The 17,637-nt window shown below is 37.8% G+C and overlaps 1 protein-coding gene across 1 annotated transcript in view; it reads left to right on the plus strand.

Moving 5' to 3' along the window:
- Positions 1-17,637, plus strand: part of LOC129372094 (GDNF family receptor alpha-2-like) — a 66,918-nt gene that overhangs the window by 9,970 nt on the left and 39,311 nt on the right. The window contains exon 3 of the mRNA XM_055049122.1: positions 11,115-11,201. Within this exon, the coding sequence (XP_054905097.1) occupies positions 11,115-11,201 (87 nt within the window). The remainder of the gene's footprint in view (positions 1-11,114; positions 11,202-17,637) is intronic.

The raw sequence follows: 17,637 nt of genomic DNA on the forward strand, positions 1-17,637 counted from the left end.
TATCAATGACATCAGCTGTGATGTCATAACTCTATGATACCACAAAGGAATCTCTCTCTTGAATGTAGCTCACAGAAAGCGTTTTGTCAGACCTGTCCCACAGTTCTATTGCTGCAGATCACTCTTCAGAGCACATTCGAAAGCAGGATATCGATTTCAGATATTGAACGCCTTTTAGAGAAGCAAGAATATCGATATGAAACAACAACAGATTGCATGTGAACATGAAGCGTTTCCAGCTATGCTTTCATGGGTCGACATAATGGACCTCAACATCCAAGTCGACTACGATGCTGTCATTTTCCCTTTTGAAGATGAGAGCGAGAGCCTCATTGAGCCTGAAGATGTATCATCAGAGATCCAGGGGGAATCAAGTCTTTCCGACAACTTTGAGCGTCCAACATCTACGGAAGTTGAGCAGGAAACAACTGGGTCTGCTGGCTTTGAGATCACCCCCTCAGTGGAAGTTGTGGATGAGACAAGCCAAGATGTCACTGATCTCACAATCCAAACTCAGGGTTTGCTAAAACTCGGCATTGATTAATTGATTAATAGGTTTCTCTATATTGACCTAAGGTGTGAATGTGTGTGTGCAAAAATATGTGTGTTAGATGATGGATGGATGAATATTTGTTAAAAGTGTCTGACAATGAAACATGAACATGAAACAGTAGAACATGAAACAGAGAATCTGCTACTGTCCAGAAACAACCAATCAGAACCAAACGGCGAGCTTTTGGAACCATCCGAAAAGTTTTTGTTTGGAACCAAAAGACGACCTTTAGGAACCAAACAAAGAGCTTTTGGAACCAAACGAAAAACTTTTGGAACCAAACCTAAAGCTTTTGGAACCAAACGACGAGCTTTTGGAACCAAACGACGAGCTTTTGGAACCGTCCGGAAAGTTTTTGTTTGGAACCAAAAGACAACCTTTAGGAACCGAATGAAAAGCTTTTGGAACCAAGCAAAAAGCTTTTGGAACCAAACAAAAAGCTTTTGGAACCGTCCGGAAAGTTTTTGTTTGGAACCAAAAGACAACCTTTAGGAAGAGCTTTTGGAACCAAGCAAAAAGCTTTTGGAACCAAACAAAAAGCTTTTGGAACCAAACAAAAAGCTTTTGGAACCAAACAAAAAGCTTTTGGGACCAAACAAAAAGCTTTTGGAACCAACGATGAGCTTTTGGAACCAAACAAAAAGCTTTTGGAACCAAACAAAAAGCTTTTGGGACCAAACAAAAAGCTTTTGGAACCAAACGATGAGCTTTTGGAACCAAACAAAAAGCTTTTGGAACCAAACGACAAGCTTTTGGAACCAAACGACGAGCTTTTGGTTCTGATTGGTTTCTAATGTGTTGAATGTGTCTGAGCACATTCAACACATTCGACTACTAGTCTACTGCAGCTGTGCAATTGGCAGAAATACATCCTGACAGTTTGTCATCATAGTTTATTTATAGAATGATTTATAAATCAAATTGCTGTACAGGTTTGTCAAAACTATTTTTAGGTGTTTCCCCTTCTGCCACACACCTGGATTGAATCTGTGGGTGAGTAACAGGCTTTTGCAGTATTTAATGACTGCATAAGAGGTTGTGCAATCATTTGGATCAGCTGAAATAGAGACACATCTAAAACATGCAAAGCCGGGGGCCTGAGGACTGGAATCGAGAAGCACTGACTTAATGTGACACTGGACATATAATGGTGTGTTAACACCAAATGCATTTTCAACGTCAGGCGTGTCTGGTTTGCATTCAAAGTCCATGTGGAGGCGCTTTGTGGGCCATTGCGGTGTGCTTTGAGCGTCTAGCGCGGTGTGATTTGATCCGTTTGGAGCGTTTGACACATCTAGCGCATCCAAAACTCCACATAGACTTTGAATATAAACCGGAATCCCCTGACGCTCAAAACGTGTTTGATGTGAATGGACCATTAGAATGTTCAGTTCCACTGGTAACTATGACATCAGCAGTGATGACATCACTCTTTGACGCATCAAATGAATCTCTTGAGTGTAGCACACAAGCTGTTTTTACAGACCTGCTCCTATTTCAGACTTTTAAGTTCCAAGTTATGAATCTTCTCCAGGAGCATTGTTAAAATTATTTGAAGACACAGTATCAGCCCAGTACAGGTTCACATTCTCAGGTGAGACAGACACACCTGGTATAAAGTAACTTTTTTCAGTACTGGAATTATACCGAAGAAAAATTAGTTTAATTAAAGCACGTCATGAACATGTCAGCATGTATATGTTTGACTACAGTAATGTCATCTTTACTAATTTTTTTGCAGATGATGCAAAATTTTTGTCATAATCCTAACCAACACAAGGAAAATGGATCACATGACAGTAGAGTTTAGATTTTCTTGATAACCCAAGGGCATACTGAACCTGACCCAACACAAAATTGCTGTCATTTCATTCCAAAATCATATGTTTGATCAGCTCGGGTTCAGGCTACAATACATACAGCACAGACATACAATTGTGCTAATGTACTTATTATTGTTTAAATAGAGGAGTGAGTAGTTCATCCTGTTGAGAAAGTAAAGTTCAGAGATTAATTAAACTGTAACAAGTGCTGCACACTGCACAACTAATGCCACTAGTCCTGGCCTGCTCCTCTCCTATCAATCACACATCCCATAAGGTTTGCACTTGACTCACCCTGCGATTACAATTGACACAATTAAGCTGAAAGTTGTTAAACAAAAGCTTAAAATGGGAGAAGTTACATTAACGAGCCAGCAGAGTGTAAAGTCAGAGGTCTAGAAGTATTTTAAACTGGTTGCAGTTGAAAATAATATGTCAGGTTTACTTCAGGCTCAGGTCTCTAATTAGAGAGAATAGCTGGGTTGGATCAGGCTCAGACACAGTGTCTATGGGCTAAGGCCAGCTGTGTCGGACTTTTCAGGCCAAATCTAATATCTAAGACACCAGTTCTTAAATTAATACACTTGGTTACCAGTTTCTCACAGGATACATTTTTTTTTCTTTTATCTATAAAGCAATTCAACCCAAAGAAAAGAAACATATTTCTTTAAAAAAGCAGCACTTCAAGCAATGAACAAAAATCTACAAAAGCGTTATAGATATCATATTCAATATGTAAACTGCTATACAAGGCAAAATAGGACACTGGATTTGTTATGGCAATATGAAGGGTATATATTCTGCTTCATCCCTTCCTCCTTTGGAGTCATCTGACCACAGTATGTTGTGTCTCTTGAGGCTTTTCAAGAGAAAAAACACACAGACCCTTACTGCTAAGACCTGGAAGGAGGACAGACAGCGTTATGCACTCTAGGGATGCTTCAACTGGACCATATGAGGGAAGTTTTTAAATGCTTGAACATAAACAAACTGAAAAGATATTGGACAATATCAAGTTCTGTGAGGACTTCATTTTGTCCACCCAGACATTTGAGAAGCATCCTGAAAACAAACAATGGGTATAAAAACTCTTACTTGAATTCCTTTTAGATGAAAAGGAACAATGCCTTATAAAGTTAGCAAAACCAATATCCAACACCGGCATCATTAGTGAGGAGAAGGACCTATATCTTAAAGTCACAATCCTGGTTGGCAGAGCTGGTTGCTTGAAGACCACACAGATGAATATTTTTTTCAGTAGTCTCCTAAACAAAGCATTTGGTGTGGATTGTGTGGGAGAGAATAAAATACCCATTCAGAATGCTATGGTAAAGTTTAAATATGCTCTGCTGCTTAACCTAAACAAAAACCTCTTCTTTGTTTACTCGAGACTAAATGAAGAACAATATGACAACCTGCCTGAAGAAATCTACAACAAAAACTGGCTTCTGAAATGTGGTTAGATATTGCTTGCATAATTTCTTTAATTTGATGTGCCGAGGCACCATCAGAGAGCACTGCGCTGAAGTCAAAGATTATTTTGTCTTAGGCACATGGCACAGGGCAGCAGAGTGTACGGTTTGCTGCACTGGACGTTGTGCATTGCATTGCTTGGCCCAGGTCTGCTCTGCCGACATGCAACACACAATTAGAAAAAGACTCCAAAGTGGTGTGTTCTGCCTGCCACTTCTAACATCAAAACCTGTCACTGAACAAAGCGCATAAACTGCCACCTGGTGAGCTCTCACAAAATCAGCGGTGTTGCTTAGAGACAAATTATTCAGTTTCATCTCATCTTATAGAGGCTAAGTCTAAATTAACTAAGACTTAACGACTTAATGTCATAGTAATATGCATTGATGAAGTATGTTGCAAGAAGATATGCTTCTCACTTTCAATTAAAGTTCCTAAACCTGCTAAATAGATTTGTCAGTCTGCACTCCAAGGTGCGACACCCTGCTGTCATCTTCACATCCTAAAAGACACACACATGATTCTGATGAAGCAGACTAAAGTAAACTGCCCTGGCTTTACCTGCTATGTCAGACTGCAGGGGTGAAAGGCTTATTATTCAGGATTTATTGAAGGAGTTAGCTCAAGTGACTAGGGAGAGGGCAATCTAGACCTCTTTGCTTAACCTTATGTCTCTCCGACCCAACCCTGGAAAAGCAGAAGTCATAGCAAATGGATAGATATTGCTGAGAGGGGTTCTATAAAACCCTGGAATAAAAAGGCCTTTTCTCTATGTTCATTGTTTAAAAAAACAAAAAAAAAATCAAACTCATGTTATAATCAAATTCCACCTGTGTGATTCAAGTGGGTGAATGTTAGAATTTTACATCAGAAATAATGATAGATGAGTTACAATCAGACAGCAAGAGCAAGAAAGGGAAATCAAACTACACAAAAAAAAAGAAAGGAAGGTGAGAGAAATTTCGCCTTACATTTAAAAATCAGTGAACAAACTTTCTGTCAATGCCAGCAGTAGTTACCAGTGTGCAAGTTGTACCACAGTGCTTTAAAGCATGGACACACATTTGTTGGCAGCAGAACATCAGCATTAGTGTCATTACCACAATATTTTAGCTCTTTCCATGTTATTAATCATAACATATTTAGCGTCCCTGGATTCTTTGTAATCTCAGAATCTCAAAGGCACCATTGTCCACTAAACTACCTGAAAAACTGACTACAACAGGCTTCCAGATTGAAGGTTAATGCCGACTGACCTTCCATCATTGTAGAGAGAGTTAATTAATCAAATGCAACAGAAGGCAAATGTTTCAACTATAAGGTCATATTAACAAGGCAGAGTCCGATCCCTATTTGATTTACTGTTGTTGCAATAGAATCAGATTTAATATTCTTTAAAACTATTTAGCTTTGAAATTATCTTATGTAACAACCTAATTCAGGACAATTACAATAAAACATTTCAAATGGCATGAAAAAGCTGCCCAATCTACGTTAGATCTGAAGATATCGAGTAGCATAGTATTACAGTCAGACGAGGATACAATGCAAAACATAATTCATACCTCTCCTGGTGTGACTTACAAATAATTAATTGCACTGCAAGTATGTATATTTAACCTTTCTGTACCACCTTATTGCTGTAATAGATCAGTATTAGCAAAGCTTAACATTGTGAACCACTTGGACTGAGTGAAAAACCTTCTGTTGAAAGTCAATTGAAATTTAAACACCTTACCTGTGATTCTGCATATGTAAGGACTCATCAGTGCAACATTAATGCTTCTCTGCAAATTGTAAAAAGGTCTGGCAGACTTTTAGACATTTTCTCAGTCTTGATGCTTAACTAAGATATTTCTTTTCTTTGTGCTGAACATGGGAAAATGTGTTTAAAAGATATTGCTCAAGCATGACTGTAATCCCAGAAAAATGACAGGTTTTATGGATGTTTACAAATCAACTCACATTCACCAACTGGACACACTGCTCACAAGTGTGTTGTTCTGCATTATCATACTATGGATACATTTTTCAGTTAAGAGAGGAAAGAAATGATGTGAAGCAAACTCTGTAAGAGGCTCTCTTTGGTCAGGACCTTCTGTCTGTGTCATCTCAAAACTGAGTCTGAACAGCAACTTGTCTATTCTGCTGCAAATCAACACTTTACATTTTCATAGTCAAGCTTCCATTCAGTAAAATTTCAGTCAAATCTGTTTTTAGATATGTTCTTAAGAGTAAGCGGCTCTACGGACCTCTGGCTTGATTAACTGATTTTGTTAACTGTGGAGTCTTTGCATCAACCCACAGAGCTAAGCTTGGACTGATGCAAAGTTTTCACTGCTAATATGAAAGAAGTGGTGTAAATACAGAGTGGGCCATTAAGTTTCCATACATAGAAAACAAAACATTTTATATTGGACAACCATTTTTATTTTTGTGAGAATCTCTGTAATCGCTGCATGACTTGGACCACTTTGTGATTGATCTGCAACATTTCCAGTTTTCTGAAACCTGCAAATAAGTTTTGGCACAGTGTCGCGCATGATGCCCGTTCCATGTTTTCTGTTAGTTTTGTGCAACCATGCGACTGCTTACCGATCCAACCATCAGTATAATTTCAGTTCTTTGCTCTTTTCTTAAATGGATCTTCCTGGGTATCTGAAACATAAAAGTAATATATATTTTTGCATTCTCATATGTATGGAAACTTATGACCCACCCTGTAAAATGTATTTTTATCATATGAATCGTGCCTATAATGGAATATGCATAAGCAGTTTCAAGAGTTTTTTTTTTTTTTAAACTGCTGGGCGGAAGAAAGAAAAAAGGAAAGAATCAATGTGAAACTCAAGGACAATCAGGAGGTCAAATTTAAAAATAAAAGGGTGAATGACAGTCTCTGAAAGTAATTTTGGCTTTCATTGAGAAACAATCTGCCAACAATGTCACAAAAACTTATGAGTGGATTTTCCACACCTCAAAAGTTTATCATTCCTGATAATGCGAAGGAAGCATAATAATTTCAAAAACTGTGCATACATTTACACTTGCAAAGTGTTACTCTTTTGTGGTTAGCAGGGGAAAGGCGGTACACTCTCAGTGCTGCCGAAGCTGACAAAGTCAAATGGAGGCTTAATTACAACGATAAGTTACTGCCCTGCAGCTTAAAGCGTCTTATCACCGAACAGCTAGAAAGAATTTTCTATGACGTAATGAATCCATAATTGGGTCCAGGGTGACTGTCAAACAACAAGCCTCCCTGTGTTGTAGTTTCTCATGTCCTCTGGGCATGAGCGATTGAAAATGGGTTTTGTAGTTCTGTGATTCAGTGCGACCTATGACACAGTTGCGTGTAAGCCTTTCAAACAAATCCTTAACCACAGCTGCTCTTAAAGGATCACATTGTTACTGTTAAATCAAATTGCAAACTCTAAAGTTCAACATATTGCATTTTATGACTCTCACCACTCAAATCTCAGCTGGCTTTGTAACAGAGTAAGAAAGTGCCTGGGCAAAATGGTAAGAACCATCACAACAAGACTGCAGGCTTTTTGGCAAAATATAGGAATCCTTCCTTCCATGTTGCTCTGCAAAGAGAAAATGGTTCTCTCAGAAAAAAAAAAAAAACATTTGTTTTTTTCTCTTTGAATCATTTGCTTGTTTTCTGAAGTGGGCAGCCTTGATGGGTCCTGCAGAAAACAGTCATGGAACAAAGTGTGAGGGGGTGATTTTCTGAATAAGTGGTAGTCTTGAGCTGAAAGGTTTCAAAGCAATTGGTGCAATTAGACATACTGAGCGACCAAAGTCCTGCAGCCGCTCTTGTGATAGAAATACAAAGACCAGCAGGTCGATTTGTATGGGACACAACGGAAAAGCAAAGGCATGGAAGCATTCAGAGCTTTCAAATAAATTATTCTGCAGGCATCAACATTTTTTACTGACAGAAAGAAAGAAACAAAGGGAAAAAGAAAGAGAGAAAGAAATGAAAAAAAGAAACACAGGAAGAATAAAGAAAGAAATGAAGAAAATTAAAGAATCTGAGAATGAACGAAAGAAAAGTTGAAACTACGTTGAAAAATCTAAAGCAAATGTATGCCAAATAAATTGAAACATTACCATTTATTTCAGCCATTTCATTGGAACAAATTAAAATCACATCTGGTATGCAATAGCCAGTGACAGTTTTATGTATGCCTGTTCGATTTCTTGGTAACCCCCCCAGCAACTTAATCAGCAAATTTGCAAAAACGCAACCCTTGAAGACATTTAGATGTTGTGTAGAATAATTGCTAAATAACAAACACGGGGATCTGATCAGAAAACAAATATAAGTGACTTTAAATGTGCATTTAGAGTGGATCAGCAGTTTCTGAAAAAACTGAGATAACCCAAAAACAAAGAAAATATATCCTTTAAATGATATTTTTGTGTACAGACCTGCATTTCTGATGTCATTGGATACTTTCTTTTATGGTGCAAGATGAAAGAAAGACAACAGTACTTCTGATAACTGTTTGATAAAGCTACATTATGCAGAAGAGAAACCTTAAAGCAGATGAACCACAGCAGCCAAAGACCAGATGGCCTATAACTCGGCTATCAAGCTCCATATCTCACAACACCACCAAAATTGGACAGTAATTTGGAAATGCATTTTCTGGTCCAATTAGTTTCAATCTTAACTCCATAAACCGATAATGTTGGAATTTGGTGTCAACTCCATGGATATAAGGATCCATGGTTTTATAATGATTTTTATGGTACAGTGATGAAGGAGGTATTTTCTTGTTACACTTTGGGTTCTTTGTAACAACTGACTAATGTTTATACACCCCAGGCTACCTGATGTCCTTCAAAGTATCACCACAGTTTGATAGAACATGGGTAATCAATACCTTGCTTTGACTCTACTGCACATCCATGTGCTTCGAATCTCTTATTTTTAGATTTAAAATGTTATTTTTGGTGTAATCTTTAACCATCAGTAAGGCACTGATTTGTGTTATTGCCTCCATAAACTTTTAAGAAGCAATTTCAACCTGGATCCAAAATAAAATTACTATAACGAGCATGTTGCTGATTGACTTATCAATGTGCTGCAGAGGAAATCCTTCAGAACCAGAATTAAACAGAACTGTTTGCAAATAAGCAGATTCATTTATATTTGGTGAAAAAAACCCCAAAGAGTTACATTTTTAGATTTAATTAAATTTTTCTGGAAATAAAAGAGCTTTCTGTCTCACGATCGATCACAAGATTATCTTCCAAAACAGACATTTATACATCATAACAGTTTTAGATATGCTGTTGTTTTATCAGAGAGAAAAAAAAAACACTTATTTTGATTAAAATATAGAAGAAATGTTAACCTTGTCACAGTATTGTTCCAGTAAAGCATGAAGATTTACCCTCACATAATTTATTGAAACTCTTATCAAAGAATGAGTTATTATCTGAATGAATGCAAAGCACTCTCTAGTTTACATGCTTCACTATTTTGACTTACCTTGCAAAATTCACAGCATAAACAGACAGGCATCTAAAAAATTATCATATTACATATGTTTTTAACTTGGACTGCGCCATTCCTGCACTGGAACATGTTTGATCCTATGTAGAGATTGCTGCTTATTAGGGTCATTATCCTGAAAGTGAACTTCGCCCCCAATTTCAAGTATTTTGTAGCTTTTCTGAAGTTTTCTTCCAGGGTTGCCCTGTATTTACATCCTTCCATCATCCCATCCCCTTTGCCCTGAGGATGATGCTACTATAAATAACTATAAAGATATTTACATTTCAAGCGTCGTCTGATTTGAACACATCCTTCAATATTTGCAGAGTCTCTTTGTGGGAAACCACAAACTGGCTGACTTTCAGCAATTACTTCCTTCTTGATAGTATTCCTCGAAGGCCAAATTTGTTGAATGAATGACAGTGTTTTTCTGCCATCTGAAGCCAGAGATCTCTGCAGCTCCTCCAGAGCTACAGTGGATCTTTTGAATGTCTCTCTTATTAATACTCTCCTTGTCAAACCTCAAATTATTAACTCAAAAAAAGGGAATTTTTCTGTTTTACTTTTCTCCCCTGTCTTTTTTTGTTACCTGCTGTCTGCTCACTGCTCACATGACGCCAGACTTTTTATGGTAGCTCTATCCTGACCCTGTGGCCAGCATCCAGATTTCTGCTGGCATCACGTTGCTGGCGGTTCATGTTTTCCTGCGACCGCTAAGCCAGAGGACAGAACCTTTGGGCTCATAGCTGCGTTTGGAGTTGAGCCAGTGCGGCTTTAGCTTTTGAGGTCTCTTCCACCTGTGAGAGTCAGTTTTTCTGATGCTCTTATCCTGTCCCCTGCTTTATTTCTTGAGCTGTAAAGCTTTACGTAAAGAGCTGTCTTGATTCTATTTTACTGAAAGTCTTTGCTGAAGATTTTTTTCTTCATGTTTCTTGTGATGTCTCCCTTTTCAGTCTTTAACAGGAATGACCCACGTGTGGCACGCATGCAGAAAATAAGCACATTAACTGTAACATACCGTGCAATAAGAAAAGAAAAAACGTATCTTCAACAGGAAAATCCAAGCAAAGACCGTAGAATTTTTTCATCAGCATTTATCTTCACTTTGAACATTTCTGGGCATTATTTTGATAAATTGTACCTTATGCTCTGATTACATCTACTGATTTGTTGTTCGGGAAGTGTAGTCTCCTACCAGGAGATTTCAAATGTTCTCATCTCTAGCAGGGGGCCTCAGAGCCACCCTCACAACACCTGCACTGTGTTCCTGTTAGGATCAGAATGCAAAGCTATTACACACTGGAGGGTTTGTCTCAATCACACAGAATGGCTATGAATTTTAAATGTGGGATTAGAGCCCATGGAGGAGCAGGCGCATGGGAGACACACAGACAGTTGAGTGCTAATTTGATTTTTTTTTACAAACTGCTTCTACAACACATTGTTAGCAGGGAAGATCCATTGCTTGTGCTTTAGTTTGCCGAACAGGCTGATTCACCAGAAGCACATCATTTGATCAGGATGTAAGACCTGGACTGAACTCAGTAGAACAGCTTATTAGAACCTAATGTCTTCTTCAAATCCAGTGCACATATTTGTTTGGCTCATCTGTGCAAGACTAAGAATGTTGTTTGTTGTGAATGTGGCCACATCTGTTTCCTGTCTGTTTTTGTGATCCGAGTTACTTTCTATCAGTGTTAGAGTGATTTGTGTTTCTCCAGTGGTAATAAATATCATTCCTTTGTTGTTTCAGGTGGAGATATGGAAGACCCGTCTCCGTATGAACCTGTAGCCCCCAACCGGCAACCCGACGTGTTTGGCTTGGCTTCCATCTCTTCAGGTATCCCTCCTTTGATCTAAACTGAGATCAGCATTGAGCTCATCATGCCCTTTTGCACTTTCAAAAGAGAGTGTAAAAGAGCTTATTACAAGGGACAAAATGTAGAGGTTTTCTTCTAAACCTGCTATCCAGTTCATTTAAAAGCAGTTTTCTGCTTTTCACAGTTTTGATTATATTTGAAGTACAGTTCTAAACTTTGTTTACTGGATTAAATCTGAGAATTATTGTATTCGTTTAGTCAAGCCCCCATGAATTCAATATCTTTAAGCCCCACAGTGCCACAATGTGCCACTGTGGGGCTGTATGTAACTCAATCTTGATAATCATTCAGATGTTTTGTGAATGCTTATAAACACAAGACTATGACGATCAAGGTCAGGGATACATTTATTGACAAGGTAAAAGTCATTTCTGAAGCAATGATCATTTAATTGAGCATTGTTCCTGTGTCACTGAAAAATGAAACAACTGCAGACCTTTGAAGAAATTTGCTTTATAAATTTCATTAATGACCATCCTGAGAAACTGAGACATCTCCACAGTTAAACATGATGTTGGCACAGTTATGTTGCTCGGGATATTTCTTTTTAGTAGGAAAAGTGGGCTGTATATAGTTTTGATGCAAGTTGGCTTTCAGATTTCTAATTACAAAAAAATGTGGAAAACAGTGTGTTCTTCTACTTTATAGCCATACTTTGGCCTGTCATCCCAATAAGATCCATTGAAGCTGACAAAGCGTTCGAAAGTTCACGAGAGCTTTGGAAGCCACTGTTGTCAAAAAACAGGTTCTCTTTGCTGTACGAGGACCTTGTTGCTTCATCTGTCCTATTATATTCTCTGGTTGTTTGTTGTAATATTTATACCACACAGTCAGTTCTGTGTTCACCACACTGCATTTTTCCCAGCCATTGATTTTGCTTCTACTGTGATTTCTTCTTTGCTTTACTAATTAAACAGCTCAGAGTTATAGCCAGCTGTTTAATCTGATGGTTACCATTGCCAGGGTGAAACAAATCAATGCAGCTACCCACATTTTTAAACCACAGCTACAATGGGTAGTCCACTACAGGGTTATATAATGGATGTGATTGGAGAATGAGATATCTAAACATTGAGTACAACTGTGCAAAATTATCTGCCTTCATCATGTTCTTACAGAATTGAGATCTCCATTTTGTTTTGCAAATCAATCCACAAACGCCAACTGCAGTGTATTTCTTCTTCTCTATTGTCAAATGTGGCACTACTTATTGCTTATTTTCTGATATATCATGAAGAACCAGCATCTTTTTGGAACAGAAAAAAAGCATATTTTCAAAAATTGACTATAAAAATGTCAACAAATAAAGTAGATCATGTTAGTATCACTAGTTTTGAAAGAAGATGATGTAGCCTACCATTAAAAAGGAGTTTTTGTCGAGATTTTCAGCACTCAAAATAAAAAAAGTCAAATGTGTTGTAAGTGCAGTTTGTTATGATAAAGTTTGTAATGTAGAAGCAAAAATGTGTGTGCCAGGGAAAAAAGAAGTAATGCAGTAGGATGTATCTAGACATAACAAGATGCAACAGGGGACTCATTATTGAATCCATTTTACTTCAGCTGTTTCTCCCGTTCTCTCGGAGGTGAACTATGGAATTCGCTCTCCAAAAATCTTTTTAGCCTCAAGCTTTGCTCATTATTTACCATTTCTGAGGGCAGCATAATTGATTGTGGCACTGAGAGTAAACCACGGGCAAACAAAATAAATAATTACACACTCATTTTATGCAGTTCTTACTACGTTTGCCATGGCACTGGGAAACATTCATATTCATGTTTGTAAACGTTATTGTATGAAAAGCAGGGGAATATTTCGTTGGTTGATGAGGCCAGTGGAACATGTGCTTTCAGAGAGCAGCTGAAAATTGAAAAGTAATTTCTGCTCTCCAAGATTGTGTCTGAAAAAGAAAATAGGGTTCAGAAGATTGAGAAGAAAAGAAATTACATAATGTAATGTGCACTCTCTCTAATCTGGAAACAAATGAAACATAAAGACACATTGTTTCTCCTTTTAATACTATAACGCAGCCAAAGCCTCTTGGTTTTGTCTTCCTCAAAATGCAGTTGAGTTTCAAGTAGTCCAAATTTAAAAGGAAGGAACACAGTGATCCTTGTTTGAGCTGTCATATTGAATGAGGAGAGTGTTTATCTTCAGTTTTTTCAATGATTCAAAACTTTCTGGTATTAACATACAGATAAAATGCCCTTCTCTTTGGCTTCGTACTCCTCCATCAGCAGTGTTTCAGCTGGTCAGTGCTCAGCTCAGTTTCATCTTTACATTCTGGATGTTCTCAATTAAAAAATATGAGCCTTTCTCTAATTATTCCCCAAATGAGAAGACAATAGAGTGGGACCCCTTCACTGCTGCTCCCTGACAAAATGCCAGCCTGTGCGGTTGCCTCTGTCACCCACATCAGAAACTGGCTTGATGAATTCTACTGCTGAGTATTAACTATTTATCCATTCGGGGCCCGTAATTCTGCCACATCAGGCCCTACCTCTGCTAAAAATGATCGACAAGCAGATAGACTTATGATGGGTCCGCTCAGCCCGAACATGACTGCACATTCGATTCAAGACATGATAGTAATTACAGCATTACTACCAAAGTGAGTGTTAAGTACAATCATCCACTTCAGTTCCACACAAGTCACAAAATTAAGCCCTCCACTCTGTTTGTGTGCTTAGTGTTTAATGTAAATAGGAGTGGATTTGGATGTCAGGTGTCTGATGGCTGTGCTGGTGTGCCGCATAATGGTGGCAGAAACTTCAAAAAGGAATATAAGTAGATTTGAGTTCTGAAAATAATCAGGATCCTCAGCACTGCTGGTTACTTTTACCATCCATCATGCACCATATTCTGGCTCAAATATGTAAGACCGGACTACTTGCTGCACAAACAATTTCTCCATCAGAGCTATAATGTTCAGAGATGGCCAAATGTTTATTAAACCCAACAAATCAAGCTTAAACTATGAACTTTTTGTAAGCCCTGTTTACAGTTTTTACTGACATATACTGTTTGACCACCTCTGGACATCAGGTGACCTGGATGTCCTCTACCTAGAAACCCGAAGTTTTTGTTTTTAGCAGACTTTTCTAAAATGTTGTACTTTGGTAAGACTCCCAATATTTACCACTTTGTCAGGATACACAAACTGAACTTGGAGTTATTAATATCAATAACAACAAAGACAACATTTCCCCTGTTTTGTTTCTGTGCTTCTGGGCACTAACGCAATAAACCACACTTTAGACCGGGAGCCAATCACACAACGCTGCAAAAGAGTGAAAAAAAAATTCTGGCTTGGGACTTTTTGTTTAATAATCCACTCACAGTGTTTGCTTTCCAGTAAGCTATTACATTTGCTTGGCTGCTGCCCTGATTGATACTTTATCATCATTATTGTTATTATTAGAGGTAGCAGTACTACCACCATTACAACTACTGATAGTAGTAGTGGTAGTATTACTTTTGAACGAACCCCAAAGACATGTAGAACAAGAAACAAAACGATGGCAGAGCCAAGTGTCGCCCCCAGACTTTGACAACACATGAAGACCTAGGCCAAATAAAATGTAATGCATACTTTGTCTTTCTTACCTTTACCCCAGTGTTTTATTTTTCATGCCTGGTGGTGAACAATGCAATTGTTTCTATGATAAAGGTGGAGGGGAACAAGGAATGGCTTCCTGCATTTTAAAACTGATATATTTGTGTTAGAACCTCATTTGCAACCATACTGATTTGTAGATTCTGCCTCAAATAAAATACCTTTGCTTGCTCAAAGAAACTGATATTCCATCTAGCTGGAAGAATTTTTATCTTTTCATGTTTGGAATTAAGCTGTGGTAGTTGGTAGCACTGTTGCCATGTAGCAAAAAGGTCCTGGATTCGATTCCCGGCCCGGTGTCTTATGCATGGAGTTTCTCCCTGTGCATGCGTGGGTTCTCTCCGGGTACTCTGGCGTCCTCCCACAGTCCAAAAACACGACTGTCAGGTTGTTTGTCCTGTCTGGCTCTGTGTGATACTGAGTAAGGGCGAAATCTCACAAGACTAAATGATAACAAGTTTGAGCCTTCAAGAAGAAAAAAAAAATAATGCACAGCAATATGGACATCATACATCAACATTATAATCTTAAATATTCCAGCCCACACTATTTCAGCTTATCAGGTTTGTTAGGTCTTAATACTCTCAAAAATTTAATATTTTGTCTGACTCTGTATTTTCGATAGTCACTTAAGAACTACTTCATGCATACTTCAAAATAAGAGAATGAACAAAATGCAGAATACCAAGTCTAAAGCATTCACCTTCATATCCTCATTTTATAGTATTTCATGAGACAGACTTAATTTCATTTGGTGACATTTTGATATCACAAGATCTTGTTACACCTCTTCACAGACATCTCCGTGCCTGATTATTGATTCAACGGTTTGTACTGCATAGGCGTATTGAAGCTGCATGTGCTTACAAGAAAGAAACTGATCACAGTTTCTTTCTTCAACTTCTATGCTCTTGAATTAAATGACAACTGATTCCTTTAAGTGAGGGGTCTGCAACCTGTGTCTCAGGCTGTTTGGACTGTCCACAGTGTCTCCTAATAAATTTGGATAGAATTTACAAACAAATAACTAAATGTCTATAAATGTAGATAGAATGGCAAATGCTGATTTTTTTTCCCTTCAATATTTACAATGCATGTCTGCAGAAAATGACTCTGAAAGTATCAGTATTATGTTTTCTTTTTCATTAAACTGGTAACTATATGCATATTCAACATAATTTTCCATCCTACAGAAAAAAAAGATCCATCATCTTTAGCTAAATTTTTTTAAAATCTTTAATTAAAATAATAAAAATAGAGAGTAGATATTAATCTAATTCTTTGAATTTATTTCATGAGGTACAGTGCATTCTAATGAATACGAGTATTTTTAAACAACCATGTAAACGTGCTAAATTTAGCCACACAGGCTAATTTTCATCTGTAATCTCCTGGCAGGTTGATGTTAAAAAAAAAAAGAAAAAAGAAAGAAAACAATCAACACACATGGATGAAAACGCATGGCAACATTGTTTTAAATGATATCTAAACTTCCATGCACATTTCTAAGCAACTTTTTATTTGGCTGGCCTGGGAGCAGAGATGGCTCTTTATGCTGTAAAGGATGCAGACAACAATTTCAGGTGTTAGACTTTAGGGGGTGGAGGGTGTAAGGATAGCAGCGGGAAATGAGATCTCATAAACTTCTCCTTGAAATAATAGCAAATCCAAAACCAAAAGCATATTTTGGTTCTGCTTTTCATATTTTTCTTTCCTTCTGTCCGTCAAGTAGATTTCACGCTCACTAGTAATGCATGAGTTTACTGGAGCATGGAGTTCAGTCCATAAACAGACTGAGTAGGCTTTCAAGCCCCACTTAAATCAACATAAATATTTCTAGAAATATAGTATGGTTGTCTAATTTTTTTAATATAATAAATCCTAAAAGAAGTTGGCAAAATGTCTGAGTGTAACAGCAGACATATCCTGATTGGTTGTATTGTTTAAAGATATCAAAAAAGTATTTGTTGGATTCAAGGAACAAGGAAATACAGTAAAAAGTGGACTTGAATCATTCTTCAAAAACTAGCCTTTATCCAAGGTTAAATAAGTGGCATTTTTCTACAAAAGATGCAGGGATATTATTTATTATAATTGAAACATGGTATTTTGTGGTCTGTTTTCTTGACTCTTGTGAGCTGATTAACTTATCGAGAGCAAAGGGCAGCTGAAAATCCTCCATTCACGGTTTCCTCCTGGAATTAGGTTTAACATCCTTTAGTTAGACCCTCCACCTCTCTGCTCTAAGCCCCTCACCTCTCAGCAGTGTATGTCCACCATCCAATTAAATCTAGAAAGCTGCTGGTAGTACAGCTGCGGAGATGGAACGGTGCACCAGCTCTGCTAAGTATGCTGCTGCAAATGTTTGACATTTTCAAGCCATTGTCATAACAATTCTTGTTACCTAGGCAAACACTAGCGGGGTTTTTTTTTTAAATTATTTGCATATGTACATTAAGCGCTTTGGGGTGCAAGAGTAGCTTTGCATGGATTTGTGCAAGATTAGTTTTGTGTATGCCTGCAGCTGTCCCCATGTGTGTTCATATTGCTTTTGCTAATATGCTTCATTATCCTGTGTGCATTTCCTAATCAGTTCACTCTTAGTAAAGCCTTAGCTTGTCCCTCAGTGGATTTGTAATGAGACTTCCTTCTACTCCCCTTGCAGTAGTCAGCATTTCACAGAGAAAGTCAGCGTCAGAGAGCAGAATGTGTTGTTTCAGTTGACTTGAATGCTGATAATGAACAGTAGAGCTGATCATTAAAGCAATATTGCACAGGCAAA

This window comes from Poeciliopsis prolifica, unplaced genomic scaffold, assembly GCF_027474105.1.
Source record: "Poeciliopsis prolifica strain line A6 unplaced genomic scaffold, Auburn_PproV2 SCAFFOLD028, whole genome shotgun sequence".
NCBI classification, from domain to species: domain Eukaryota; kingdom Metazoa; phylum Chordata; class Actinopteri; order Cyprinodontiformes; family Poeciliidae; genus Poeciliopsis; species Poeciliopsis prolifica.